Source organism: Pongo pygmaeus, chromosome 19 (genome assembly GCF_028885625.2).
Source record: "Pongo pygmaeus isolate AG05252 chromosome 19, NHGRI_mPonPyg2-v2.0_pri, whole genome shotgun sequence".
Classification (NCBI taxonomy): domain Eukaryota; kingdom Metazoa; phylum Chordata; class Mammalia; order Primates; family Hominidae; genus Pongo; species Pongo pygmaeus.
The window spans coordinates 24,917,820-24,945,042 of record NC_072392.2 but is presented as its reverse complement, the minus strand read 5'-3'; the positions used below and the strand labels follow the sequence as shown (position 1 = coordinate 24,945,042).

Below are 27,223 nucleotides of genomic sequence, written 5' to 3'. Positions count from 1 at the left end.
CGGCGTCCCAAGCTGGACCCCGTATCCACACGCCGCCGCGGCTGCAGCGGGAGCCTCGCTGCAGCCCTGCAGAGGGTTCATTATTTAAAGGGGACGCAGCCTGACTGGCAGGAGCGGAGCGCGATTCGATCCAGCCAATGCGCATGCGCGAGGCGCGAGCGGCTCCTGCCGTCACAGTGCTTCCCACGGTTGTCTTAGAAACCGGTCCCTGAGGCTCGGCAAAGCAGGAGCCCTCCGCGGCAGTGCTTGGGTGGCGGGGCTCTGAGGCTCCGGCCTGACATCTCTACGGGGTCCACGGGAACGTCTCCGGATACCAGGAGTCGCAAAGGGCCGACCAGGATGTGGAAACCCCAGGCGGAGTCCGGAGGAAGCAGCACGGCATCACAGCCTCAGGCCTGCCCGGACGCTGTTGGGGTGAGTCTCCCCAAAAGTCGTGCCGCCGTCATCTCGAGGACAGGTCGGCCTGCGTGCCCCTGGGCTGTTCTCTCACCCGAGGGTCGTTCTCGTCGAGAGCAGAACCCCGCAGCCTCAGGGGTTGCCTGGAGGGGTGTGTTTCAATGCCTTTGCTGGATGACTCTGTGTGTGTGTGTGTGTGTGTGTGTGTGTGTGTGTCCCATTCTCTCTTCTCTCTCTGTCTCTCAGTCTCTGTGTCTTTCTTTCCCTCTCTCTGTCGGTTAGTGTGTGTGTGCCCTTGTGCGTGTGTGTCTTTGGACGAATGTGCCCTGTGCACCACAAAGCGATTTCTGGCATGTCGGCCTGTCTTTGCTGAGCCTCTTTCTGCGTCTCTGCCTGGGTCATGAGGCCGGTTGTCAATCGTTTTCGCCGCCGCGGATCCGCTTTGGGTGTGTGAAGGCCTGGCCCACGTGAGGAGATGCATCGGTCCCGGAGCAATTGAAATCTCATGCCCATCATGAGCTGCCTCTTTTCTAAGATCAAGATGACCACACAGCAACCAAGGAAAAGAGCCCCACAGGAGCTCTTTGTCCTGCAGTAGGGGAGCAGAACCACATCAGAGAAGATGGTTGTATCTTTTCACGGCTCTTCTCTGAGGAATGAAGCCACACCACGATACCGTGTAGAAGAAGAAGCCGGGAATGGGAGATGGCAACAATCCCTGTCCCTGGAATGCTGGCCTCTCTGGACAAGCCACCCTTTTGGAACCCCTCCCCTTATGCCCCTGGCGGTGGCACGGCGCTGTATCCTGCCGGGGCTCTGGCCTCTGCTCTATCCTTCCTCTTGCTCTGCCTCACGTGTTTCTCAGGGGCCTGGATGCCTCTCGCTCTGGCCAAATGTCTTCAACAAAGATGACTTCCCAGTGCGTCAGGAACACACTTCCTGCAGATCCGTGTCATGATTGTATCTCTCTCCAAACGTCTTTCTGCTTCATTGGGCAGGTCTCATGACCCTGGATTTCTTGGCTTCCATACGTGTCTCAGACCGGGAAGCATCCTTGTTCTCCAGGTTTCTCCTCATGGGTGGGTGGATTGCCTAGAATGAGCGCTAGGCGAGCGTGACTGGCCTTGTCTTCTAGGACAGGTGGTGTTGCATTTCCTCTGCACTTCCTGTCTCATTCTTGAGGGACCTCCTGTCCTCTGCTCCTGGGTGGACTGACTCCCTTGATCTTGTGGCCGAAACGAATGTCAGGGAACCAGAGGGACTGGGCTGGGACTGGGGCTGGGGTTGGGGCTGGGGCTGGGGCTGGGTGCAGGGGAAGTTGCGTCAGGGCTACCAGGGAGGAGGAGGGTTGGGTGTGGGGCGAATTCTGCAGAAACTTCTTTGCTCCTCTGATAGGCATTTGAAAACCTGGCTTGGGTCAGGCACAGGACCCCCACCCACCGAATCCCAGGTGTTCTTTGATTTCCCTTGGCATTGACCGAAGGGTCACTTGTTCCCGCCTTCCACTGGCCCATACCTGGACACCACCGTTTGTTTCGCCGTCTCCCGATATGCCTCCGGTGACACACATTCTCACCATGTGCTGTGGGATACGCCAGTGCCACGCGTGGTCTCATGGTCTCCACCTCGGATTCGGCCCTGTTCCTGCCCGCACGTGTCCTGTAAAGCGCAGTCGGCTTTCCGGCGCCCCATGGCTTTTAGAAGCGGGGCAGGCCCCTGCTCTTTCGAAGGAGGAGGGAGGCAGAGGGCTGTTGGATCAGTGAATGTTCAGTTGACGCTGCCCCTTGAGACCTATGGGATCATTCTGTGCTGCAGCGAGGCCCTGCCTGCCTCACCAGATGTGGTGAGCCCATCCTATCTCACTGGGAGGGGGCCCAAATCGGATCTGAACGGGAGTCCCCAGAACACAGCACGCGTCCTGAAGCTCCCCTTCCCTCGGTGGAAGTCGGCTCAAGGGGATCCTGAGGGCGGACTGCTGGGGGGTTTGTCCCTGGGACAGTGAACCGGCGGCCCCCTCTGCCACGGCGTCCCAAGCTGGACCCCGTATCCACACGCCGCCACGGCTGCAGCGGGAGCCTCGCTGCAGCCGCGCAGAGGGGGCATTATTTAAAGGGGACGCAGCCTGACTGCCAGGAGCGGAGCGCTAGTCGGTCCAGCCAATGCGCATGCGCGAGGGGCGAGCGGCTTCTGCCGTCACAGTGCTTCCCACGGTTGTCTTAGAAACCGGTCGCTGAGGCTCGGCAAAGCAGGAGCCCTCCGCGGCAGTGCTTGGGTGGCGGGGCTCTGAGGCTCCGGCCTGACATCTCTACGGGGTCGACGGGAACGTCTCCGGTTGGCAGGATTCGCAAAGGGCCGACCAGGATGAGGAAACCCCAGGCGGAGTCCGGGGGAAGCATCACGGCATTCCAGCCTCAGGCCTGCCCGGACGCTGTTGGGGTGAGTCTCCGCAAAAGTCGTGCCGCCGTCATCTCGAGGACAGGTCGGCCTGCGTGCCCCTGGGCTGTTCTCTCACCCGAGGGTCGTTCTCGTCGACAGCAGAACCCCGCAGCCTCAGAGGTTGCCTGGAGGGGTGTGTTTCAATGCCTCTGCTGTATGACTCTCTGTGTGTGTGTGTGTGTGTGTGTGTGTGTGTGTGTGTGTGTGTGTGTGTCTCCCATTCTCTCTTCTCTCTCTGTCTCTCTGTCTCTGTGTCTTTCTTTCCCTCTCTCTGTCGGTTAGTGTGTGTGTGCCCTTGTGCAAAGATGACTTCCCAGTGCGTCAGGGACACACTTCCTGCAGATCCGTGTCATGATTGTATCTCTCTCCAAGCGTCTTTCTGCTTCATTGGGCAGGTCTCATGACCCTGGATTTCTTGGCTTCCATACGTGTCTCAGACAGGGAAGCTTCCTTGTTCTCCAGGTTTCTCCTCATGGGTGGGTGGATTGCCTAGAATGAGCGCTAGGCGACCGTGACTGGCGTTGTCTTCTAGGATAGGTGCTGTCGCATTTCCTCTGCACTTTCTGTCTCATTGTTGAGGGACATCCTCTCCTCTGCTCCTGTTCGGACTGACTCCCTTGATGTTGTGGCCGAAACGAATGTCAGGGAACCAGAGGGACTGGGCTGGGGCTGGGGCTGGGGCTGGGGCTGGGGCTGGGGCTGGGGCTGGGTGCAGGGGAAGTTGTGTCAGGGCTACCAGGGAGGAGGAGGGTTGCGGGTGGGGCGAATTCTGCAGAAACTTCTTTGCTCCTCTGATAGGCATTTGAATACCTGGCTTGGGTCAGGCACAGGGCCCCCACCCACCGAATCCCAGGTGTTTTTTGATTTCCCTTGGCATTGACCGAATGGTCACTTGTTCCCCCCTTCCACTGGCACATACCTGGACACCACCGTTTGTTTCGCCGTCTCCCGATATGCCCCCGGTGACACACATTCACACCATGTGCTGTGGGATACGCCAGTGCCACGCGTGGTCACATGGTCTCCACCTCGGATTCGCCCCTGTTCCTGCCCGCACGTGTCCTGTAAAGCGGGTTCGGCTTTCCGGAGCCCCAGGGCTTATAGAAGCGGGGCAGGCCATTGCTCTTTCGAAGGAGGAGGGAGGCAGAGGGCTGATGGATCAGTGAAGTTTCAGCTCACGCTGCGCCTTGAGACCTATGGGATCATTCTGTGCTGCAGCGGGGCCCTGCCTGCCTCACCAGATGTGATGAGCCCATCCTATCTCACTGGGAGGGGGACAAAATCGGATATGAACGGGAGTCTCCAGAACACAGCAGGCGTCCTGAAGCTCCCCTTCCCTCGGTGGAAGTCGGCTCAAGGGGATCCTGAGGGCGGGACTGCTGAGGGTTTGGCCCTGGGACAGGGAACCGGCGGCCCCCTCTCCCACGGCGTCCCAAGATGGACCCCGTATCCACACGCCGCCGCGGCTGCAGCGGGAGCCTCGCTGCAGCCCTGCAGAGGGTTCATTATTTAAAGGGGACGCAGCCTGACTGCCAGGAGCGGAGCGCGATTCGATCCAGCCAATGCGCATGCGCGAGGCGCGAGCGGCTCCTGCCGTCACAGTGCTTCCCACGGTTGTCTTAGAAACCGGTCCCTGAGGCTCGGCAAAGCAGGAGCCCTCCGCGGCAGTGCTTGGGTGGCGGGGCTCTGAGGCTCCGGCCTGACATCTCTACGGGGTCCACGGGAACGTCTCCGGATACCAGGAGTCGCAAAGGGCCGACCAGGATGTGGAAACCCCAGGCGGAGTCCGGGGGAAGCAGCACGGCATCACAGCCTCAGGCCTGCCCGGACGCTCTTGGGGTGAGTCTCCCCAAAAGTCGTGCCGCCGTCATCTCGAGGACAGGTCGGCCTGCGTGCCCCTGGGCTGTTCTCTCACCCGAGGGTCGTTCTCGTCGAGAGCAGAACCCCGCAGCCTCAGGGGTTGCCTGGAGGGGTGTGTTTCAATGCCTTTGCTGGATGACTCTGTGTGTGTGTGTGTGTGTGTGTGTGTGTGTGTGTTTGTGTCCCATTCTCTCTTCTCTCTCTGTCTCTCAGTCTCTGTGTCTTTCTTTCCCTCTCTCTGTCGGTTAGTGTGTGTGTGCCCTTGTGCGTGTGTGTCTTTGGACGAATGTGCCCTGTGCACCACAAAGCGATTTCTGGCATGTCGGCCTCTCTTTGCTGAGCCTCTTTCTGCGTCTCTGCCTGGGTCATGAGGCCGGCTGTCAATCGTTTTCGCCGCCGCGGATCCGCTTTGGGTGTGTGAAGGCCTGGCCCACGTGAGGAAATGCATCGGTCCCGGAGCAATTGAAATCTCATGCGCATCATGAGCTGCCTCTTTTCTAAGATCAAGATGACCACACAGCAACCAAGGAAAAGAGCCCCACAGGAGCTCTTTGTCCTCAGTAGGGGAGCAGAACCACATCAGAGAAGATGGTTGTATCTTTTCACGGCTCTTCTCTGAGGAATGAAGCCACACCACGATACCGTGTAGAAGAAGAAGCCGGGAATGGGAGAGGGCAACAATCCCTGTCCCTGGAATGCTGGCCTCTCTGGACAAGCCACCCTTTTGGAACCCCTCCACTTATGCCCCTGGCGGTGGCACGGCGCTGTATCCTGCCGGGGCTCTGGCCTCTGCTCTATCCTTCCTCTTGCTCTGCCTCAAGTGTTTCTCAGGGGCCTGGATGCCTCTCGCTCTGGCCAAATGTGTTCAACAAAGATGACTTCCCAGTGCGTCAGGGACACACTTCCTGCAGATCCGTGTCATGATTGTATCTCTCTCCAAACGTCTTTCTGCTTCATTGGGCAGGTCTCATGACCCTGGATTTCTTGGCTTCCATACGTGTCTCAGACCGGGAAGCTTCCTTGTTCTCCAGGTTTCTCCTCATGGGTGGGTGGATTGCCTAGAATGAGCGCTAGGCGAGCGTGACTGGCCTTGTCTTCTAGGACAGGTGGTGTCGCATTTCCTCTGCACTTCCTGTCTCATTCTTGAGGGACCTCCTGTCCTCTGCTCCTGGGTGGACTGACTCCCTTGATGTTGTGGCCGAAACGAATGTCAGGGAACCAGAGGGACTGGGCTGGGGCTGGGGCTGGGGCTGGGGCTGGGGCTGGGGCTGGGGCTGGGTGCAGGGGAAGTTGCGTCAGGGCTACCAGGGAGGAGGAGGGTTGGGTGTGGGGCGAATTCTGCAGAAACTTCTTTGCTCCTCTGATAGGCATTTGAAAACCTGGCTTGGGTCAGGCACAGGACCCCCACCCACGGAATCCCAGGTGTTCTTTGATTTCCCTTGGCATTGACCGAAGGGTCACTTGTTCCCGCCTTCCACTGGCCCATACCTGGACACCACCGTTTGTTTCGCCGTCTCCCGATATGCCTCCGGTGACACACATTCACACCATGTGCTGTGGGATACGCCAGTGCCACGCGTGGTCTCATGGTCTCCACCTCGGATTCGCCCCTGTTCCTGCCCGCACGTGTCCTGTAAAGCGCGGTTGGCTTTCCGCAGCCCCAGGGCTTTTAGAAGCGGGGCAGGCCCCTGCTCTTTCGAAGGAGGAGGGAGGCAGACGGCTGTTGGATCAGTGAAGGTTCAGTTGACGCTGCGCCTTGAGACCTATGGGATCATTCTGTCCTGCAGCGAGGCCCTGCCTGCCTCACCAGATGTGGTGAGCCCATCCTATCTCACTGGGAGGGGGCCCAAATCGGATCTGAACGGGAGTCCCCAGAACACAGCACGCGTCCTGAAGCTCCCCTTCCCTCGGTGGAAGTCGGCTCAAGGGGATCCTGAGGGCGGACTGCCTGGGGGTTTGTCCCTGGGACAGTGAACCGGCGGCCCCCTCTGCCACGGCGTCGCAAGCTGTACCCCGTATCCACACGCCGCCACGTCTGCAGCGGGAGCCTCGCTTTAGCCGCGCAGAGGGGGCATTATTTAAAGGGGACGCAGCCTGACTGCCAGGAGTGGAGCGCTAGTCGGTCCAGCCAATGCGCATGCGCGAGGCGCGAGCGGCTTCTGCCGTCACAGTGCTTCCCACGGTTGTCTTCGAAACCGGTCCCTGAGGCTCGGCAAAGCAGGAGCCCTCCGCGGCAGTGCTTGGGTGGCGGGGCTCTGAGGCTCCGGCCTGACATCTCTACGGGGTCGACGGGAACGTCTCCGGTTGGCAGGATTCGCAAAGGGCCGACCAGGATGAGGAAACCCCAGGCGGAGTCCGGGGGAAGCAGCACGGCATTCCAGCCTCAGGCCTGCCCGGATGCTGTTGGGGTGAGTCTCCCGAAAAGTCGTGCCGCCGTCATCTCGAGGACAGGTCGGCCTGCGTGCCCCTGGGCTGTTCTCTCAACCGAGGGTCGTTCTCGTCGACAGCAGAACCCCGCAGCCTCAGAGGTTGCCTGGAGGGGTGTGTTTCAATGCCTCTGCTGTATGACTCTGTGTGTGTGTGTGTCTGTGTGTGTGTGTGTGTGTGTGTGTGTGTGTGTGTGTGTGTGTCTCCCATTCTCTCTTCTCTCTCTGTCTCTCAGTCTCTGTGTCTTTCTTTCCCTCTCTCTGTCGGTTAGTGTGTGTGTGCCCTTGTGCAAAGATGACTTCCCAGTGCGTCAGGGACACACTTCCTGCAGATCCGTGTCATGATTGTATCTCTCTCCAAGCGTCTTTCTGCTTCATTGGGCAGGTCACATGACCCTGGATTTCTTGGCTTCCATACGTGTCTCAGACAGGGAAGCTTCCTTGTTCTCCAGGTTTCTCCTCATGGGTGGGTGGATTGCCTAGAATGAGCGCTAGGCGACCGTGACTGGCGTTGTCTTCTAGGATACGTGGTGTCGCATTTCCTCTGCACTTTCTGTCTCGTTGTTGAGGGACATCCTCTCCTCTGCTCCTGTTCGGACTGACTCCCTTGATCTTGTGGCCGAAACGAATGTCAGGGAACCAGAGGGACTGGGCTGGGGCTGGGGCTGGGGCTGGGGCTGTGGCTGGGGCTGGGGCTGGGGCTGGGGCTGGGTGCAGGGGAAGTTGTGTCAGGGCTACCAGGGAGGAGGAGGGTTGCGGGTGGGGCGAATTCTGCAGAAACTTCTTTGCTCCTCTGATAGGCATTTGAAAACCTGGCTTGAGTCAGGCACAGGGCCCCCACCCACCGAATCCCAGGTGTTTTTTGATTTCCCTTGGCATTGACCGAATGGTCACTTGTTCCCCCCTTCCACTGGCACATACCTGGACACCACCGTTTGTTTCGCCGTCTCCCGATACGCCCCCGGTGACACACATTCACACCATGTGCTGTGGGATACGCCAGTGCCACGCGTGGTCACATGGTCTCCACCTCGGATTCGCCCCTGTTCCTGCCCGCACGTGTCCTGTAAAGCGCGGTCGGCTTTCCGGAGCCCCAGGGCTTATAGAAGCGGGGCAGGCCATTGCTCTTTCGAAGGAGGAGGGAGGCAGAGGGCTGATGGATCAGTGAAGTTTCAGCTGACGCTGCGCCTTGAGACCTATGGGATCATTCTGTGCTGCAGCGAGGCCCTGCCTGCCTCACCAGATGTGATGAGCCCATCCTATCTCACTGGGAGGGGGACAAAATCGGATCTGAACGGGAGTCCCCAGAACACAGCAGGCGTCCTGAAGCTCCCCTTCCCTCGGTGGAAGTCGGCTCAAGGGGATCCTGAGGGCGGGACTGCTGGGGGTTTGGCCCTGGGACAGGGAACCGGCGGCCCCCTCTCCCACGGCGTCCCAAGCTGGACCCCGTATCCACACGCCGCCGCGGCTGCAGCGGGAGCCTCGCTGCAGCCCTGCAGAGGGTTCATTATTTAAAGGGGACGCAGCCTGACTGCCAGGAGCGGAGCGCGATTCGATCCAGCCAATGCGCATGCGCGAGGCGCGAGCGGCTCCTGCTGTCACAGTGCTTCCCACGGTTGTCTTAGAAACCGGTCCCTGAGGCTCGGCAAAGCAGGAGCCCTCCGCGGCAGTGCTTGGGTGGCGGGGCTCTGAGGCTCCGGCCTGACATCTCTACGGGGTCTACGGGAACGTCTCCGGATACCAGGAGTCGCAAAGGGCCGACCAGGATGTGGAAACCCCAGGCGGAGTCCGGGGGAAGCAGCACGGCATCACAGCCTCAGGCCTGCCCGGACGCTGTTGGGGTGAGTCTCCCCAAAAGTCGTGCCGCCGTCATCTCGAGGACAGGTCGGCCTGCGTGCCCCTGGGCTGTTCTCTCACCCGAGGGTCGTTCTCGTCGAGAGCAGAACCCCGCAGCCTCAGGCGTTGCCTGGAGGGGTGTGTTTCAATGCCTTTGCTGGATGACTCTGTGTGTGTGTGTGTGTGTGTGTGTGTGTGTGTGTGTGTGTCCCATTCTCTCTTCTCTCTCTGTCTCTCAGTCTCTGTGTCTTTCTTTCCCTCTCTCTGTCGGTTAGTGTGTGTGTGCCCTTGTGCGTGTGTGTCTTTGGACGAATGTGCCCTGTGCACCACAAAGCGATTTCTGACATGTCGGCCTGTCTTTGCTGAGCCTCTTTCTGCGTCTCTGCCTGGGTCATGAGGCCGGTTGTCAATCGTTTTCGCCGCCGCGGATCCGCTTTGGGTGTGTGAAGGCCTGGCCCACGTGAGGAGATGCATCGGTCCCGGAGCAATTGAAATCTCATGCCCATCATGAGCTGCCTCTTTTCTAAGATCAAGATGACCACACAGCAACCAAGGAAAAGAGCCCCACAGGAGCTCTTTGTCCTGCAGTAGGGGAGCAGAACCACATCAGAGAAGATGGTTGTATCTTTTCACGGCTCTTCTCTGAGGAATGAAGCCACACCACGATACCGTGTAGAAGAAGAAGCCGGGAATGGGAGATGGCAACAATCCCTGTCCCTGGAATGCTGGCCTCTCTGGACAAGCCACCTTTTTGGAACCCCTCCCCTTATGCCCCTGGCGGTGGCACGGCGCTGTATCCTGCCGGGGCTCTGGCCTCTGCTCTATCCTTCCTCTTGCTCTGCCTCACGTGTTTCTCAGGGGCCTGGATGCCTCTCGCTCTGGCCAAATGTCTTCAACAAAGATGACTTCCCAGTGCGTCAGGGACACACTTCCTGCAGATCCGTGTCATGATTGTGTCTCTCTCCAAACGTCTTTCTGCTTCATTGGGCAGGTCTCATGACCCTGGATTTCTTGGCTTCCATACGTGTCTCAGACCGGGAAGCTTCCTTGTTCTCCAGGTTTCTCCTCATGGGTGGGTGGATTGCCTAGAATGAGCGCTAGGCGAGCGTGACTGGCCTTGTCTTCTAGGACAGGTGGTGTCGCATTTCCTCTGTACTTCCTGTCTCATTCTTGAGGGACCTCCTGTCCTCTGCTCCTGGGTGGACTGACTCCCTTGATGTTGTGGCCGAAACGAATGTCAGGGAACCAGAGGGACTGGGCTGGGGCTGTGGCTGGGGCTGGGTCTGGGGCTGGGGCTGGGTGCAGGGGAAGTTGCGTCAGGGCTACCAGGGAGGAGGAGGGTTGGGTGTGGGGCGAATTCTGCAGAAACTTCTTTGCTCCTCTGATAGGCATTTGAAAACCTGGCTTGGGTCAGGCACAGGACCCCCACCCACGGAATCCCAGGTGTTCTTTGATTTCCCTTGGCACTGACCGAAGGGTCACTTGTTCCCGCCTTCCACTGGCCCATACCTGGACACCACCGTTTGTTTCGCCGTCTCCCGATATGCCTCCGGTGACACACATTCACACCATGTGCTGTGGGATACGCCAGTGCCACGCGTGGTCTCATGGTCTCCACCTCGGATTCGCCCCTGTTCCTGCCCGCACGTGTCCTGTAAAGCGCGGTCGGCTTTCCGGAGCCCCAAGGCTTTTAGAAGCGGGGCAGGCCCCTGCTCTTTCGAAGGAGGAGGGAGGCAGAGGGCTGATGGATCAGTGAAGTTTCAGCTGACGCTGCGCCTTGAGACCTATGGGATCATTCTGTGCTGCAGCGAGGCCCTGCCTGCCTCACCAGATGTGATGAGCCCATCCTATCTCACTGGGAGGGGGCCAAAATCGGATCTGCGCTTGTGCCGTTTGATTAATATTTCTATGTAAATACTTTGATAATAAGCTACATTGAGGGTGGGTGCGGTGGCTCTCACCTCTAATCCCAGTTCTTTGGGAGGCTGAGGTGAGGCCAGCGGATCACGAAGTCAGGCGATGAAGACCATCCTGGCCAACACGGTGAAACACTGTCTCTTCAAATATACAGAGATTGAGCCAGGTGAGGCCAGGCTCTGGCTCATGCCTGTAATTCCACACTTTGGGAGGCTAAGGAGGGTTCATCACCTAAGGTCAGGAGTTCGAGACCAGTCTTCCCAATATGGCAAAACACTGTTTCTACTAAAAATACAAAAAATTAGCCTTGTATGGTGACATACACCTGTAATCCCAGCTACTCTGGAGGCTGAGGCAGAAGAATCTCTTGAACCCAGGAGGCGGAGGTTGCATAGAACTGAGATCATGCCACTGCACCGTCTGGCCTGGGTGAGAAGAATTAAACTCTGTGGAAAAAAAAAAAAAAAAACCTGATGTGTACTAAAAATACAAAAATTAGACCCTGAAGTTCACGTCCAAATGAGAAAGACATTGTTTGGCTCAGATAGTCTGACACTAAGGAATAGTGCAGATTGGACAAGCGAGGTGACTGACACCTGTAATCCCAGCACTGTGAGAGGCCATGGCTGATGGATCACCTGAGGTCAGGAGTTGGAGACCAGCCTGACCAACATCGTGAAACTCCATCTCTACTAAAAAAAGTACATGAAAATCAGCTGGCTATGGTGGTGCATGCCTGTAAATCCCAGCTACTCAGGAGGCTGAGGCAGGAGACTCACTTGAACCCGGGTGGCAGAGGTTGCGGTGAGCGGAGATCGCACCACTGCACTCCAGCCTGGGCAACAAGAGTGATACTCTGTCTCAAAAAATAGAATAGTGCAGAGTAAAAGCAGATTTATGTATGTATGTATGTATATATGTATGTATGTATGTATGTATGTATTTTCAGAGAAGCAGGGAATCTGGAATTTTGGGTGAAATGTCTGTTTCCAGAAGCTGAAAATGCTCTCAAATGGAAAATTCAGGCTAGCCTCTATCAAGCTTCTCCTTGTTCTATGTGTGAATAGCATGGGACAGAGGGAACAGCTTGAGCCAAGGCAGGATGGTGGGATGGGACAGATGGCCAGGGCTGCTGCACTGGTGCGGTAGTGGAGAATTTGGCTGCAAATGCAGGTGGGAGCAGACCATGAAGAGTCTCAAACACAGACCTGAGGACTCTGACCTTTATCCTGGGGGCGACAGGAAACCATGTTATGTGAAGGAACAAGGCTGTTTCTCCCTCAGCACTAGCGCAAGCAAAGGCCAGGGAGGCCCTCAGTGGAAGCTTGCTGCTGGATTTGTTCATGTGCCCTTTCTCCTGCCTGCAGTAGGGTCAGAATGGCCTGGGGCACTGCACACATCCTGCCAGGAATAGAAGGCCCCACAGCTATAGCACCTCTCTTCCCTTTAGATCTTTGGAAGGATGAGCAGATTATTCAGCCTCTCTGAGCCTCAGTTTTCTCATCCATAAAATGAGGACAGTATAGAAACCTCGCAGGTCACAAGGATGTTATGAAATCAGGTGAGCACAGCATAGCGGGTGTATTTTTGGGTCCTATTATTACTTGTGAACCAAGTTGCCTTGTAGAAAAGGCACAGGCTCAGAGGACCTGTGTTTCAATCCCACTATGCTCCTGTAATGCCCACCTCTCAGGGATGATGGAAAGATTGAATTCACGGAGATGATGCTTGTGCAACATCTGATACCCAGCAGATGCCTTACAACCTAACCTACCACCCACCTGAGCAAGTACAAGCAGTCGTGCTTCTCCTACAAGCACTGGGGATGCTGCCAACCACCCACCTTAGAACACTGCTCATCCTCCCTCTCTGCAGGGGGCATTTTGTAGGCCTCAGTCGCTGGGCTTGTTGTCCTCTCACCTGCCTCTCAGCACGGGGCACAGAGCACACATTCTTCACCTTTGCAAGAAGCTTCTCTATGCATCCCTGCCCCCAGCCTTGCTGAGTGCATTCACCTATTGTCTTATTTATAATCAGGATAGAGTTGCTCCTTACTGTGTAGATGAGGAAATGGAGACCTAGAAAGGGAAGGAAAGACCAACACCCTGAGCATCTGCAATGTGCCTGAGGCAATGTACCCATTAGCTCTGCTTCACAGCAGCCCAAGAGGGAGGTATTATTCTTCCCCTGTGTAAATGTGGGTGTTGAGGCTCAGAGAAGGGCAGTGACTTGTCCAAGGTCACATAGCAAGCAACCGTCAGTGGCTGAGGGCAAACCCAGGTATTTCTGACTTCAGAGTGTGGGATTTAGAACAAACATTTGCAACATGAGGTTGACAGATCCATCCCCCAGTGCTGTTCCAAGGACCAGATGGGGTCATAAGTGTGTGAGTACCTGACATGGTGCCCAAGGACTGGGAGTAGAAGCAGAATCCCATCCACCTCCACCTAATCATACAGAGAAAAGAGACAGGAGCCCAGGGAGGGCTGTGCTGTGCCCAAGCTGTCAGCAAGCAGTAGGCAGAGCCCAGGCCCATGCTTTCCCATGCCAACCCCTTCCCAGTTCAGGGCAAGGCCACCTCTCCAGGGCCTTTCCCTCCCCTAGAGAGGAAATGCCCCAAGTTCCTCTGACCAGACAGGAGAGTGAATGAGAGCATAAAATTCCACCTCAGCACACACACCTGGAGCCTGAGGCTGAAAGCTGGAATCCCAGACTTTGACACTCAAGAAGCCACCTGCACACTCTTTCAGCACCTCCACCTGGGACCTTCATGAGCACCTTGCTTCCCTCCCAGGGGAGAGGGGGTGTCCCCGAGACACTGGGGCCCTTAGAAGGCACTATGTGTTGGCAGTGACTGCAGCAGCGTGGTGGGATTCCGGGTGGTGTAGGAAGCAGGGGAAGCAGATCACAACACTCAGGATGGCCAGAGCTGAAGGCATCAGAGTCCTCTGCCCTTGCTCTGCAAAAAAAAAACCCACGGCATATTCCCCTCCCACTCCACACCTCCCACGGTCAGCAGTCGGTCCCAGAGGAGGAGCAGCGAGGCCTTAGGAGGACGGCAACCACTGCTGGCAAGGCATTGGTGTTCTCCTGTTGAACTGCACAGGTTGTCAGCATGAGACAATGTCGCTCTGTGACCATGATGGGTCAAGACAAAGCAAGGTCACTTGGTAGCTATCATGGCTCATCTCATGCAAAACATGGACAAAAGTGACCTCACACCCCCTCCTCTGTGTCTATGTCATGACCACTACCTCTTTGTCAATTGCAGCGTTAGCTTTGGTCTTGTCTTCCTTCCTTCTAGGTAAGATTGGGGAAGATGCCATGTGATAGAATCCACCCTGCCTCTGACAGCATCCAACCTGGAGCAAAGGCGTCTTTCAACCCTCCCGCAAGCTCCCAATACAAGCCCAAATTCTGGAACAAGTCCTTTCCAACACCTCCTTCAGAGAAGCTCCCTGGCTCCAGGCAGTGCTTACTCCCCTCCCTGCAGCAGGAAGCCCAGCTTGCAAGCTGCAGGTGTGCTCCAGGTGGTCACTGGATGCAGGGTATTGACAGATGGATCCTATCGATATGCCCACTGCATAACCATGTAAGCACATCATCCCCCACTTGCACATGAGGAAACAGAGGTCCACAGGATGGAGAAGGGAAGACATAATTTGTCCTTCAAATGAGATACTGGTGAGATGTGAGAGGCAGCACCCCTCATAACTCAGTGAGGCAGTGGGCACACCAGGACCCTCCCAGGCAGATCAGGTGTGTGGTCGCCCACATTGCATAGCATGGACAGGAGTTCGGGAGACCATACATGGGTCTCGCCACCTCTCCACTGGCCCGACCTCCCTGCAGACCCCCAGGACTGGGTTAGCATCTGCTTGCTGGCAGGCCTGGCCACCAGAGGTCTTTGCTTATGTCTAAGGTCCCTGTAGTTGTGGTTCACAGGATGGGGGCTGCTCCTGAGATTCAGCACCACACAGGCACTGCACAGCACTGTGCCATGGTGGTGGGCACTCACTTTCCAGATAGGGCCCATGTTGCCAGCAGGCATGATGCCTCATTTACCCTACCCTGAGTGCAATAGGTCGTTTTATAGAAAAAAACTTGGGCCAGGCGCGGTGGCTCACACCTGTAATCCCAGCACTTTAGGAGGCCAAGGTGGGTGGATCACAAGGTCAGGAGCTCAAGACCAGCCTGGCAAATATAGTGAAACATTGTCTCTATGAAAAATACAAAAATTAGCCAGATGTGGTGGTGGGTCCCTGTAGTCCCAGCTACTCCGGAGGCTGAGGCAGGAGAATCACTTGAACCCAGGAGGCAGAGGTTGCGGTGAGCCAAGATCATGCCACTGCACTCCAGCCTAGGCAACAGAGCAAGACTCCATCTCAAAAAAAAAAAAAAAGAAAGAAAGAAAAGAAAAGGAAAAGTATTTGTAGATGAATGAAGGTGACTCCTTTGAATATTGGAAATGATTTTATTTTAGCCATTGGTCTGGCACTCATTCTGATGGGGTGACATGTGTCCCTGCCTTAGTCAGCAGAGCACAGGAGTGTGCTACACCTCCCCTCATCTGAAGATTCAGCCCACGAGCAGGAACGCCTGTCTTTGTGTCACACCAACAGAGAGGATGTGTCTGGTTTCACCACTCACTGCAGAGGCAGAAACTACCCAGAAAGAAGAGATAGTCTGTTCCCAGGAGTGGGTCCTTTTGACGCAGCATGGGGGTCATCTCCCTTCCTTGGCCGGGACCCCCAACCTGAACACAGAGGCAGAGAACATGTGAAGGGCTCCCATTCGCAGGTGGCCCAGGGTGCAAGCTCTGAGTCTGTGGTCCTGGTCACTGCCCTTTTCTCCACAGCATGGCTGCCACCATCCTGGGCTGGGGCACAGAGGGGCTTTGCAGAGATCAGCATAACAAAAGCATCAGTGAGATGCTGCAATAGCAAACCGTGATACCTTCGTGGGCTGCCAAGGCAGCCTAAGCTATTTGTTGCTGCACTCAGTGTCCCCAGACAGCTGTGTGGCAGTCACTGCCTCTGGTGTGTCTCTTTTACTTCTCTTCTCCTGCCTGAGCTTCTGCTCTGAACTCTGTCTCTAACTTACAAGAAATCAAGCTCACTGGATTCTGAGCTCTTCAGGGTCAAGGACTGTGTCAGTAGTTCATGTCTCTTTCTAGAGATCACAGCTTAGTATCTGGCACAGAGCAGATACTCAGCCAATGCCAAATGATTCATTTGCCGGAAAGCTGAATTTCATCCATAATCCTAGGGCGTTTTACCAGGCTTTGTAAATACATACAGGCCATTTAGAAATTTGAATGTCAAAGAGTAAAGGAGCTGAGAAAGTAAACATTGGAGAAGCGTTGGCGGGGGGGTGGTATTATTTGCAAAATATTCCTGGATCCTTGTGAGTACTATAAACCCTTGATGAGCACGGATTCTGGGTCAGGCCAGACACTCAGCTGGACCCAGGAGATACTGAGGTGAGTAAAGCCAAAATGCCTCCCTTCAGCAGGAGGCAGGCAGTCACACCAAAGTGATAAAGGCACAAAACCCAGAGGCTGCAGAGGAGCAAGGACTACCTTGTTCCTGGACTGTGTGACCTCAGGGAGGCTTTGAGAGGAGGACATCTGTGCAGGGCTTGAAGGATGAACACAAATTTGCCGAGCAGAAAAGGGAGCCAAGGAAATCCCGATGGAGAACAGCTTGGGTGAGAGTGTGAGCCACGGGACTGAGGGGCACAGGCATGGAACTGGAGGAGCAGAAAGAATGAGGGAGGTCAGCAGAGGTCAGTCACAGAAGGTTTGAATCCTGGTGAGGGAGCAGTGGGTGCTGCACAAGGGACATGGGCCTGGAGGAGATGCAGTTATCTCTGAGTGAAGATGGAGCACGCCATCCACTAGGGAACCACAAGATGCAATAGAAATAAGAACCCTGAGAAACCTGCACAAAGGATGAGGGGCCCAGGGGTGGCACCAAGAAGGTCCCTGTCAGAGGCCAGCTTTGAACGGAGACAGAAAACACTCTTGAGGGTCTCAGCTGCTGCAAACCTCCCCAACAAATCATATTTTACCTTCAAATATTTGCTAAAGAATACTAACTATTGGAAGAGCAATGCTCCATTGATAATAATTCCCTCACTGTACATTTTTTACAATTCTCAAAATGCTGTCCGTCCAGTGTCTCATTGGAACCCCCATATAATCCCATTTTACAAATAGGGAAATGAGGCCCTGTGATGTCACACCGAGGTTTGCAGCAGTTCCAGGATAGAAAATAGGGAGCACTTTCATCTCAGCCCTTGGTATAAGTCTCAAAGTTCCTTTTCTGGGATGGGTTCCTTGAGGCCATCCAGCAGCCCATAGTCCAAGACTTCTTCTTCCTCCTTGGGCTTCTCCACACCTGTTTCCAAAGCCTCCTTCTCCTCCTTTGTTCTCAGGTACCACTACCAGGTGTTGGGCAGGGAGACCTCCTGCTGCTGTCCATCCTAGGGTGTATCCTCCAACATGGGTGCATTGTGGTTCAGCCAGCACCTATACCACCTGAAGCCCAGGGCTCCTGTGGTGGGCCTGAGGTTCCTCCCTATCAAATGGAGATGTGCTGGGGTTGCTTCCTTTGCTGAAGCCCATGTCCAGGTTATCTTCGGGGTGGCGCAGGATACAGGGCTCTGGGGACAGGCCAGAGGGCTGCAGGGGCAAAAACCAAGAGGATGAGGGGATCTCTGAGTCAGACCGCCTGGATCCACATCCCAGAGACTAGCTGCAAGGCCTGGGGAAGACTGGTTCACCTCTCTGGGCATAAGTTTCCTCCCCTGTAAAGTGGGAGGCATAACAGATTCACTCCTACAGTTGTCTCTGAGCTTTACAGCAGGTAATGTGTGCAAAGTACATCGCGTAATGCCTGGCACATGGTAGGTGAGAATAAACAGGGTTACTATGATATCATCATCTGAACTAGGTCACTCATGCACTTCTCCAATGCTTCAGGGTTCCCCTCCATCCCTCACAGGGTAGCAGCAAGTGAAAGGGATGCCCCTGGCCTTGAGGAGCTCACATCTTCTCATTTCCCAGGGGTCTCCATCCAGTATCCACACATGCCTGGCATGCAGCAGGTGCCTCGTCCACATCTGGTGAAAGAGTGGAAAGCAGGTCATTATCATGTATTGTTTGGCACAGAATCTGCAGTAGGGGACAGAGAAGTGAGTGACTGTAGTTGTGCTCACCAGTTCCTGTCCCTGAATTTTCAGGGATCAAGCGGCCTTAGCAAGTCTAGTACCAGGGAGTGGGCACTGTGTGGTGGAGCAGGAGGCAGGTCCTGAGAAAGGCAGTGGGGTGAGGAGAGGAACTCTGCCTTTGAGGTCTGGGAGATCCTCCACCAGGACCTCACCAAAGGCCCCAGGCAGGTCATCCCTCATCCCAGAATCTCTCTATGCGCTTCTGTATAATGGGGCTAGCCTGGAAGAGATACTTGCACAACCATGTTCAGAGCAGCATCATCCACAATAACCAAAAGGTGGAAGCAACCCAAGTGTCCATGGATGGATGGACGGATCAACAAAATGCTGTCTATGCATACAGTGGAATAGTGTTCAGCCTTGAAAAGGAAGGAGATTCTGACACCTGCTGCATCAAGAATGAACATTGAGGACATTAGGTTGAGCAAAATAAGCCAGACCAAGAAGACAAATGCTGTATTATTCCACTTTTCCAAGGCACCTAGAGTAGTCAAATCCATAGAGACAGACATGAAAATGGTGGCTACCAGGTCCTGGGGAGGGTGGTGATTGGGGAGTTGTTTTTAAATGAGTTACAGAATTGTAGTTTTACAAGATGAAAAGCATTCTGGAAATTGGTTGCACAACATTGTTAATGTATTTAATGCCACCGAAATGTAAACTTAAACATAGTTAGACAGTAACTTTTAGTTTATTTTACCACAATTTTTATAATGGGGTAGTTATGCCTGTCTTCTTGTGTTGCTGTAGGATTTCATGAGATAACATATAAGGAACAACCCAGCATGTTGCCTGGCACACAGTAACTGTTCAATAAATCACACCTGGATGTTATTGAAGATAAAGTTACCTGACTTCTCTGAGGCTTGCTCTCTTCAGCTGAAAATTCTCCCAAAATATATTAGATGAGACCCTACTGTATTATACTGGGTTCATAAATACCACTCCCCCTTTTCCCTTCCCACAGAGCGCAAGAATAGAAGACACTTCTCTGCACCCCAAAAGCTCCATGCTGATTGCGAGGAGGAAATGCTGGATGGAGGGGTTCCTGGAACTACTGTGAGGGGTGAGCTTTCCCCAGATGTCTAGAAATGAGGCAGAGGCCCGACATCTTCCACCCCCACTAAGGTTGCCTTGCAGTTCCCAGCTGGCTCTATACTTCCTAGAAACTGCCATTTTTCTGCCTCCATTACCTCATAGCCCAGTCAGCACCATTATCAGCATCACCATGATCGCCATCACCATCCTTACAATCACCAACACTATCATCATCGCCATCACCATTCTTACCCTCACCATTCTCACCATCATCAACACCAGCGTCTTCACCATAACTATCACTATCGTTATCACCACCTTCACCATCACCATCCTCACCATAATAATTATTGTCACCCTCCCCATCCTCAAAATCATCATCATTATCATCATTACCATCACTGTCATCGTCACTATCACCATTCTCACCATCATCATCCTCATCATCATCACCATTATCCTCACCATAACTATCACTGTTATCATCACCACCTTCGCCATCACCATCCTTATCATCACCATCACAATCACCACCATCACCATTCTCACCATCACCATGTTCACCTTTACCATTCTCACCATCATTATCACCTTCATCATCCTCAACATAACTATCACTTCATTATCACCACCTCCACCTTCACCATCACCATCCTCACCATCATCATCACCACCATCACAATGATCCTTGCTACATGGAACCATGCATTCTGGGTAGGAGGGCTCTTGGGTCAGGGCATCTAATACATCTTGTAGGATAGAAACCCAGCCCCTCAGGGTCTCACAGTTGGTGAAGTAACTGCTTCTTGTGAGGTCATGTTCCTCTGGGTGATGTGGGATGTCACAAGACCAATAAATATGAGCTGAAGCCCATCGCATCACTTCTTTTTTTGTAAAATAAGCTCCATCATCAGTAGTAATTGTATGATAGCAGAGAATAAGAACTCAGCAAATGTAAATAATTTGATGCTATGAGAAGCATATGAAGTGGAGTCCATATTTCAATATGCATCTATTCCAGTGAGGGCAATTCTTTACCACTTCCATGAAGGAAGGGAGAAAATATTATTACAACATTACCAGAAATCTGTCTGGTCTAGGCAGGGCAGTTCCTCTTTCCAGGGTCTCAGCATTGCTCATTGTCGGCAGTCAGGGCACTCATCTGGGCAGTGGGCAGCACTGCTGCAGGGAAGTTCATGTTATTGGAAACATGTAGCATCTTCTCCTGCTACCATCGCCACATTGTCCATGAAACCACTGGGCAAAGGATGAGGAATCTGGGAAAAGTTCTCATAACCAGAATATAATCATCCATATCAGGATATCAGCATTCACCCAACACTGCTGTCCAATCAACAGATGCTATAATCTCATCCAAATTTTCTCAGTTGTGCCCTAAATACATTTTTTTTGAACTTTGTAATCCAGGATCCAATCCAGGATTTCCTATTGCATTAATTGTCATGTCTCTTAAGCTCCTTCAACTTCAAACAGTTCCTCTGTTTTGCCCTATTTTTCATAACCTTAAGAGTTTTAAAGAGCATAATTATTTATGAAGGATGTGTTCACCTTTTTCCATCTGATGTGTTTCTACATCCAGACTTAGGTCATGTATCTTTCACAAGAAAACCACAGAAATACTGCTGTGGTCTTCCTAGGACATCACAGCAGGAGGCACATGATCAAGTTTGTGCCAGATTTCTCCACCACAAAGTCATCATTCTTCCAATTGTAATTGAGAAGTATTTCATATGAAGATATTAATTACACATACACATGAATGTATATTTATATGTAAAATATATACAAAATATTATTTCAATGTCTAACCAATATAAAAGTTATTAATTAGATATGTTTAATTTTATTTCCTACTAAGTCTTCAAAATCTGGTGTGTGTTTTACCCTGACAGCACATCTCAGTCCAGCCTCGCCACATTTCAAGTGCTCAATATTCACATGGCTGTGGCTACCATCTTTGTCAGGGCAGCACTAAAGCACTAAAGAACTTCTGCCTTGGAGAAGTTCTAAGCTTTCAAAATGTTTGGCAAATACATTTTATAAAATTCTTCAGAATCCATAAATAGGCAATTACACATTCAGTAAGCCATAGAATCCAACATGACATTAAAAATGAATCCGTCGACAAAAAAGAAGTTAGGCAAAATTTTCTTCAGACCCAATGGGCAAATCAATTATGATTACCTAACATGCCCATCATTATTTGTTAACATCCTTCATTAATACCCCCAAACCCCATCAACAGGTAAATGAACAAATGCATTGAGGCCTGTCTGAAAAATGTCCCAGTTTCTTACCATTCGTACTTCTTTTGCAAGCAGAAAAGACTCAGTATTAGCAAAGACTATTCAGATAGTTTGTTCTTATGCCAGTAGTTGTAATTTCCCGGAGGTGCAATACTTCTCACAAGTACTTTCCTGTTTGGCCATTTTCTGCAGTAATATCCATGCTCCCATTTTCTCTATTCTTTAATTTCTATCCTAGACTTTTCTTTCATCCTATAATTCTTTATCCTAAAAATATTAATTTAAGGATAACATCACAAAGTAGTATATTTCTTCAGATGATACTCCAAATTGATACCTAATATACAGAAATGACTATCATGGACATAACCCACAACATGTGAAATGTATGGCTCATTCTACTGACATTATAAAGGAAAGTTAATGACAACTGAATTTCTAGTCATTTTCCACCCAACAAGTTGCTTATAAAATGGCAAGGAATTGTAGGTATGTACACAGTGGCTATTTTTTGGTGGGTTGTTCAGCAACTCTCCTCTTGAGAGCCCCCTTTTTCTTTGAGGAACATTTCAATGGGCACCAACTGGGCCTGACCCAACCTACCAGCCCCAGCCCCAGAGGTGATCATGCTGCCCAGCTATGGCAAAAGACTCTACCCTTGGATCATGGCAACTGTTTCAGTACTTTTTTTTTTGGAATCATCAGGAAGGACTCTTGCTTTTTCTACCACTGTGGTCTGCAAGGACAAAGTAAAGTGGGTTATTTGTCGTACTATCTCTTGCTACAGAGGGAGAAGAGAGTCATCTTCAGAAGGAAAAAATGAGGCTAAAACAAAAGGAAAAGTGTCAAGAGAAAGAAGGAGAACATTTCTTGATGATTTTATATAAGCCCCTGGGTCCAGCTATGCATGACAGTGACTTGGGTTAAAGCTCTGTCATTTATAGGACCATTGACTTAAATATAAAATAAAGTATTAAAAGCTATGAACTTTTAGATGAAAATACAGAAAAAAAAATCTTTGTAATATTCAATTTATCAAAAATATCTTAGATGAAGCCCCAAAAATCAAATGCACAAGAACAATTAATAAATTGGACCCCATCAAAATTAAGAGCATCTGCTATTTGGAAGATAGTGTTATGAGAACAAAAAAGAAAACTCAAGGGGAAAATGCTGGCAAGTCTCATATCTAATAAGGGATTTGAATCCAGAGTATATAAAGAAACTATTAAAATTTAATAATGAGAAAATAAGCAAAGAAAAAAACCAAAAAGGAAGAAGCAAAAAAAAAAATGTGAACATACACTTTACCAAATATATACACATGGAATGTAAGTACATAAAGAGATACTACATATTATTAGGCATTATGGAACCACAATAAAATACTATTGTACACACATGAAAATGTCTAAAATTTTTAAAGAAGGTCCATACAAAGGGTTGGCAAGAATGTGGAATTCTTATATATTGCTGATAAAAATATAAAATGGTACAACCATTTTGGCAAACATTTTGACAGTCTCTTAAAACTAAACCTAAACCTATTAGCTGTTACACTCGTAATATTTACTCAAAGTTATAAGAACTTATGTACATGAATGTTCATTGCAAATGTATTTGTATAAGTCCAAAGCCGGAAGCAATGCAAAAACCCATCAACAGGCAAATGGATATATAAGTTGTGACCGATCTGCACAATAGAATACTACTCAGTAATAAAATTAATGACCCATTGATGCCTGCAATGTAGCTGAATCTCAAAATAATTATGCTGTGTGAAAGATGCCAGACCCCTCCAAAAAAGGGTCCATACTACACTTCATTTATATAAATGTCTAGACAAGGCAAACTATTTTATAGTGACAGATTGGTGATTGCCAGGGAGAGTGGTAAGGTAGGAAGATACAGAAAGTTTGGGATTATAAAAGGGCAAGGGTAAACTTTTATGAGTGCTGGATATGTTCATTATTTTTATTTTGGTGATGGATTTGCAAGTACATATAAAAAATAACACACAATAGAAGTAGAAATAGTATTTTTGTTTCTTTCTTAATAAAGCACAATTTACTTACTAATGGGATGTGTGTGCCTGCTGGGCACACAGCACAACTTTTCAAATCTTAAAATTGGACTGGATCTCAACCATTGGACCTTATTCCTATTCCACACTGACTTTAGCACAATACTTGCTTTCATCGCGGTAATTAACAACACCCACCTTAAAGGTAAAGAAATGCACTTCTAACTAACTGCTTTTGAAACTATGAACTGCCTCAGGCTAGTAGTTCTTAAGGTCTGCAGCAAATGTTGCTTTGTTTCCCTCAAAAATATACAGCCTGGGCAACATGGCAAAACCCCGTCTCTACTAAAATTACAAAACTTAGCCAGGCATGGTGGTGCATGCCTTACTCAGGGAGGCAGAGGCTGCAGTGAGCCTAGACCTCACCACTCCACTGCAGCCTGGGGGACAGAGTGAGATCCCCATCTCAAATACACACACACACACACACACACACACAAACACACACACACACATATACTCACACGCTATCCGCTGGTGCCCCTGTCAGTTAAACACAACATCTCAGGGCATCTCAGCACACAGTGTGAGAGCCGTGGTCTTAAACACTTCAATTAAAAGTGAAACATCTCTGGCTGGATTTTTAGAATATTCACTTTTTAATGTTTTATATTATATTTATTTTTTATGTTTTAATTAATTTATCTGGATACAAGAATCCAGACATTTGGAAGTAAAACAATGGAAAACATGCCTGCAAACACTAATCAGCACAAAGCTCACGTTGCTATGTTATTATTGACAGTTTAGACTTAAGCCAAGAAATATTGCTAAGATAAAAAGATTTTACGATGTCAGTCACTAGAAAAGTATGCCAATTTTAAATATGTCTAAATATAAAATATCCCTTCAAATTATTTACTACAGAAACTGATATAACTAAAAGAAAAATGGACTAATCTACAATATAGATTTTAACATACCTTTCAATTACCGATGGAACCAACAGAAAAAAATCCATAAGAGAAAGGGAGATTTGATGAACACGATGAACAAACTTGACATAAACTGACATATACAGAACGGGACACTCAACGACTACTGGATACACATCCTTTTCCAGTGCACGTATCATATTTACCAACATCGATTATATGTTGGAATTTAAAGGGACTCATCAGTCATGGGATTTTGCCTAAACTTGTCTGGCCTTCAACAGGGTTCAAATACCGTTAAATTCTTATTTCATCTAAAGAGTCCTATCCTTTTTTTTGGAAATTTTACTGCAACAATCTAAATTTGCATAACAACTGAACCCAGCCCTTGGAACTTGAAGTTTATTCTAGCCAAAGGCAGATTAAACTGTCTAAGTAGTGATGTCCTTCAAATTGTTGTCCCCTGCTCCAGTAACGGAGTATAGCTCCAAGAAGCTAACAGACTGTCCTTCATAGTATACATTCTATGTTACATCAAAACATGGTATAAATCCTTGAAATCAGCAGCAGAGAGAAAATGAGATCAACAACCATCTAGCTGTGACCTCACTACTTAGTAATTACACTTTTAGCTGACTCCTTTACTTGATTGCGAACTGCTTATTTCTGGCAGGGTAGCACTAATCCCTGACCAAGCTGACCTTTTAAGAAGTGAGCAGAACGAAAAGGCTCTACCACCAGTGATCAGCTTAAGAAGCTGCAACGCTAGTCACTGGCTGCAACTCTAGTCACTGGCTGCAACTCATATTGTGGGTTTTAAGAGCTCAGAATTACCATGGAAATATTATTGACTCCAAAAGAAACCCAGAAATCTCTGGGAATCCAGCAAAGATAGAAAGGGTCCTCTCAATAGTCACCACTCACACTTTGCTTTGTTTTGGTAACTATTTTATTACATACGGAGAATATCAAAAAAGTAGGCCTTTTCCTCATTGTTAATGCTAACCCTAAAATGGTAAGGCTCTTTCAGGTTGAAACCCCCAGGCTCTCACTGGCCCTTCAACAGAAGGCAGTGAAGTCACCTGCAAGAGTGATCACCCAAAAGCTTCCAGGCTGGACAAGTTGGGACTCAGTTCTTGCAGTTCCCAAATTCACAGTTCTCTTGGGACATGGTTATTTATGGAGCTCCTGAAGATGAGAAATTCCACCCAGGAAATGCTGTTTATAAAAATTATTCACATCTAATTATGTCTGGAGACATTAACACAGCAATGTCGAAAATTTTCCATTAATTGTTAATCCATGGAGAAAAACTGAAAAATTATTTTTTAAAATATGAAAACCTTCATATAATACAAATTATACTCCCACATGTGATTCAATTTCTATTCATTAATGCCAGAGAAGTTAATAATTACGAATTGCCAGTGGTAAAAAAAAAAATCATTCATCATTGGAGAAGTGCAGAAGGTTTAAAAGAGGTAAGAATTAGTTTTTGGCTTTGGGGAGTTTTATGCTTTCCAAAAGGTTTTGCACTTTTTATTTTTGCTCATGGCTTTCTCTCTCTCTCTCTGTTTCTTTCTGATTTCAGTTTCTTTTGATTTCTCCTGCTTAGAAATGGTGAGAGAACTTTGGATGTGGAATGTGGAGTAGGAGGAACACGAAGTGAGGTTGTGCACTTGGGGTGGTCAGCACTGCGGATGCCCAGCAAAGGCACTGCCTGGTCCACATCCCGGAGGGGTTTCTGCACCCTAGTCGGCATCGCAGCTGATGGTGAAACTTTTGGTGTGGCAGAAGAGTGTCCACAAACTTCGGAAGGTATCCGCTGCATCCTCCATAGCCGTGTATCCCTGCCGAGGGCGATCATCTCGGGGAGCGGAAAGTACTGCTCATGGGCCAGGGCTGGCTGGCTGGAGCCACTTGCGCGGCGCAGCCCTGGCAGAGGTTCAGGCAGCCCAGGTGTCGCAAGCGGCTGTGAGTGATGCCTCCTTGGGGCCGGAGGGGTCCCAGGAAGGCTGCAGACCAGGGCTGACGAGCGGGCAGCATGGTGGCCGCGATGGAAGGTGACAAGGTTAGCAGCGCCAGGGGGCCCATCAGAGCCCGAGCCCGGGCATCCCGCATCTCCAGCAGCACCACGGGTAGGCCTGGCGCTGGTGACGTGGCGGCCGGTGCACAAGGCCCACGACCCAGTCCCAGAGGCCAGCCCATCGTCAGATAACTTCAGGAACCCCGGGCCAGCTGAGGCCCCAGGCCCCACAGGCAAGACAAAGGGCAGAGGCTCCGCAGGCGGGGACGAGAGCCGGCAGCGCAGGCCTGGCTCCACCGCCGCGGAGCTCGCAGGGCACAGCAGGCACCGGGCAGCGACCAGGGCTTCCAGAGGAGGTTGTGCACCCCCGCAAAGGCTCCTGCCCGGCGTCCAGCCTATCCGCGGGGACTCCACGTGCACCTCCTCCTCATTTCCTTGTCTAGGGCCGCGGCAAGGTCCTCGCTCCCATGGCGTGACTCCGGGGGCGCAGGAGCCTAGGCTGAGCAGGTGGAGTAGGGTGAGCACCGCCAAGAACCCAGCGAGAGTGGCGCCCCAGGGCGGCACAGGAGGCCGCATTTAACGTGTCAATCATCTCAAAGATTTTATGGCATCTTTTTTTTGACATCTTATAATATCGATAATGTCTATTATATCTTGTGATATAATTATTAACACCACTTCATTGTGATTATTATGATTATTTTTATACCAACACATCTTCAATTATTAACATTCCCAGTTGCTAGAGAAAAATGAAAACGACTAGTTTTGAAAGCCTTACGTCTGCCAATGGAAGCACATTCCAGCATGTCGCCAACGCAATCCACTTT

General features: G+C 51.0%; 1 protein-coding gene across 5 annotated transcripts in view; it reads left to right on the top strand.

Moving 5' to 3' along the window:
* Positions 1-23,913, top strand: part of LOC129016779 (uncharacterized) — a 59,713-nt gene extending 35,800 nt beyond the window's left edge. Inside the window, exons 1-3 of one of the 5 annotated variants that reach the window (XM_063655662.1) lie at positions 199-414; positions 14,176-14,463; positions 19,072-23,913. In XM_063655662.1, coding sequence (XP_063511732.1) covers positions 19,186-19,827 — 642 coding nt within the window. In that variant the 5' untranslated portion in view covers positions 199-414; positions 14,176-14,463; positions 19,072-19,185 and the 3' untranslated portion in view covers positions 19,828-23,913. Of the gene's footprint in view, positions 1-198; positions 415-6,911; positions 7,101-12,353; positions 12,433-14,175; positions 14,556-19,071 lie in introns of those variants that run through there. The other 4 variants (XM_063655663.1, XM_063655664.1, XM_063655665.1 and 1 more) reach the window with 4 other exon arrangements.
* The last annotated feature ends 3,310 nt before the right edge of the window (positions 23,914-27,223 follow it).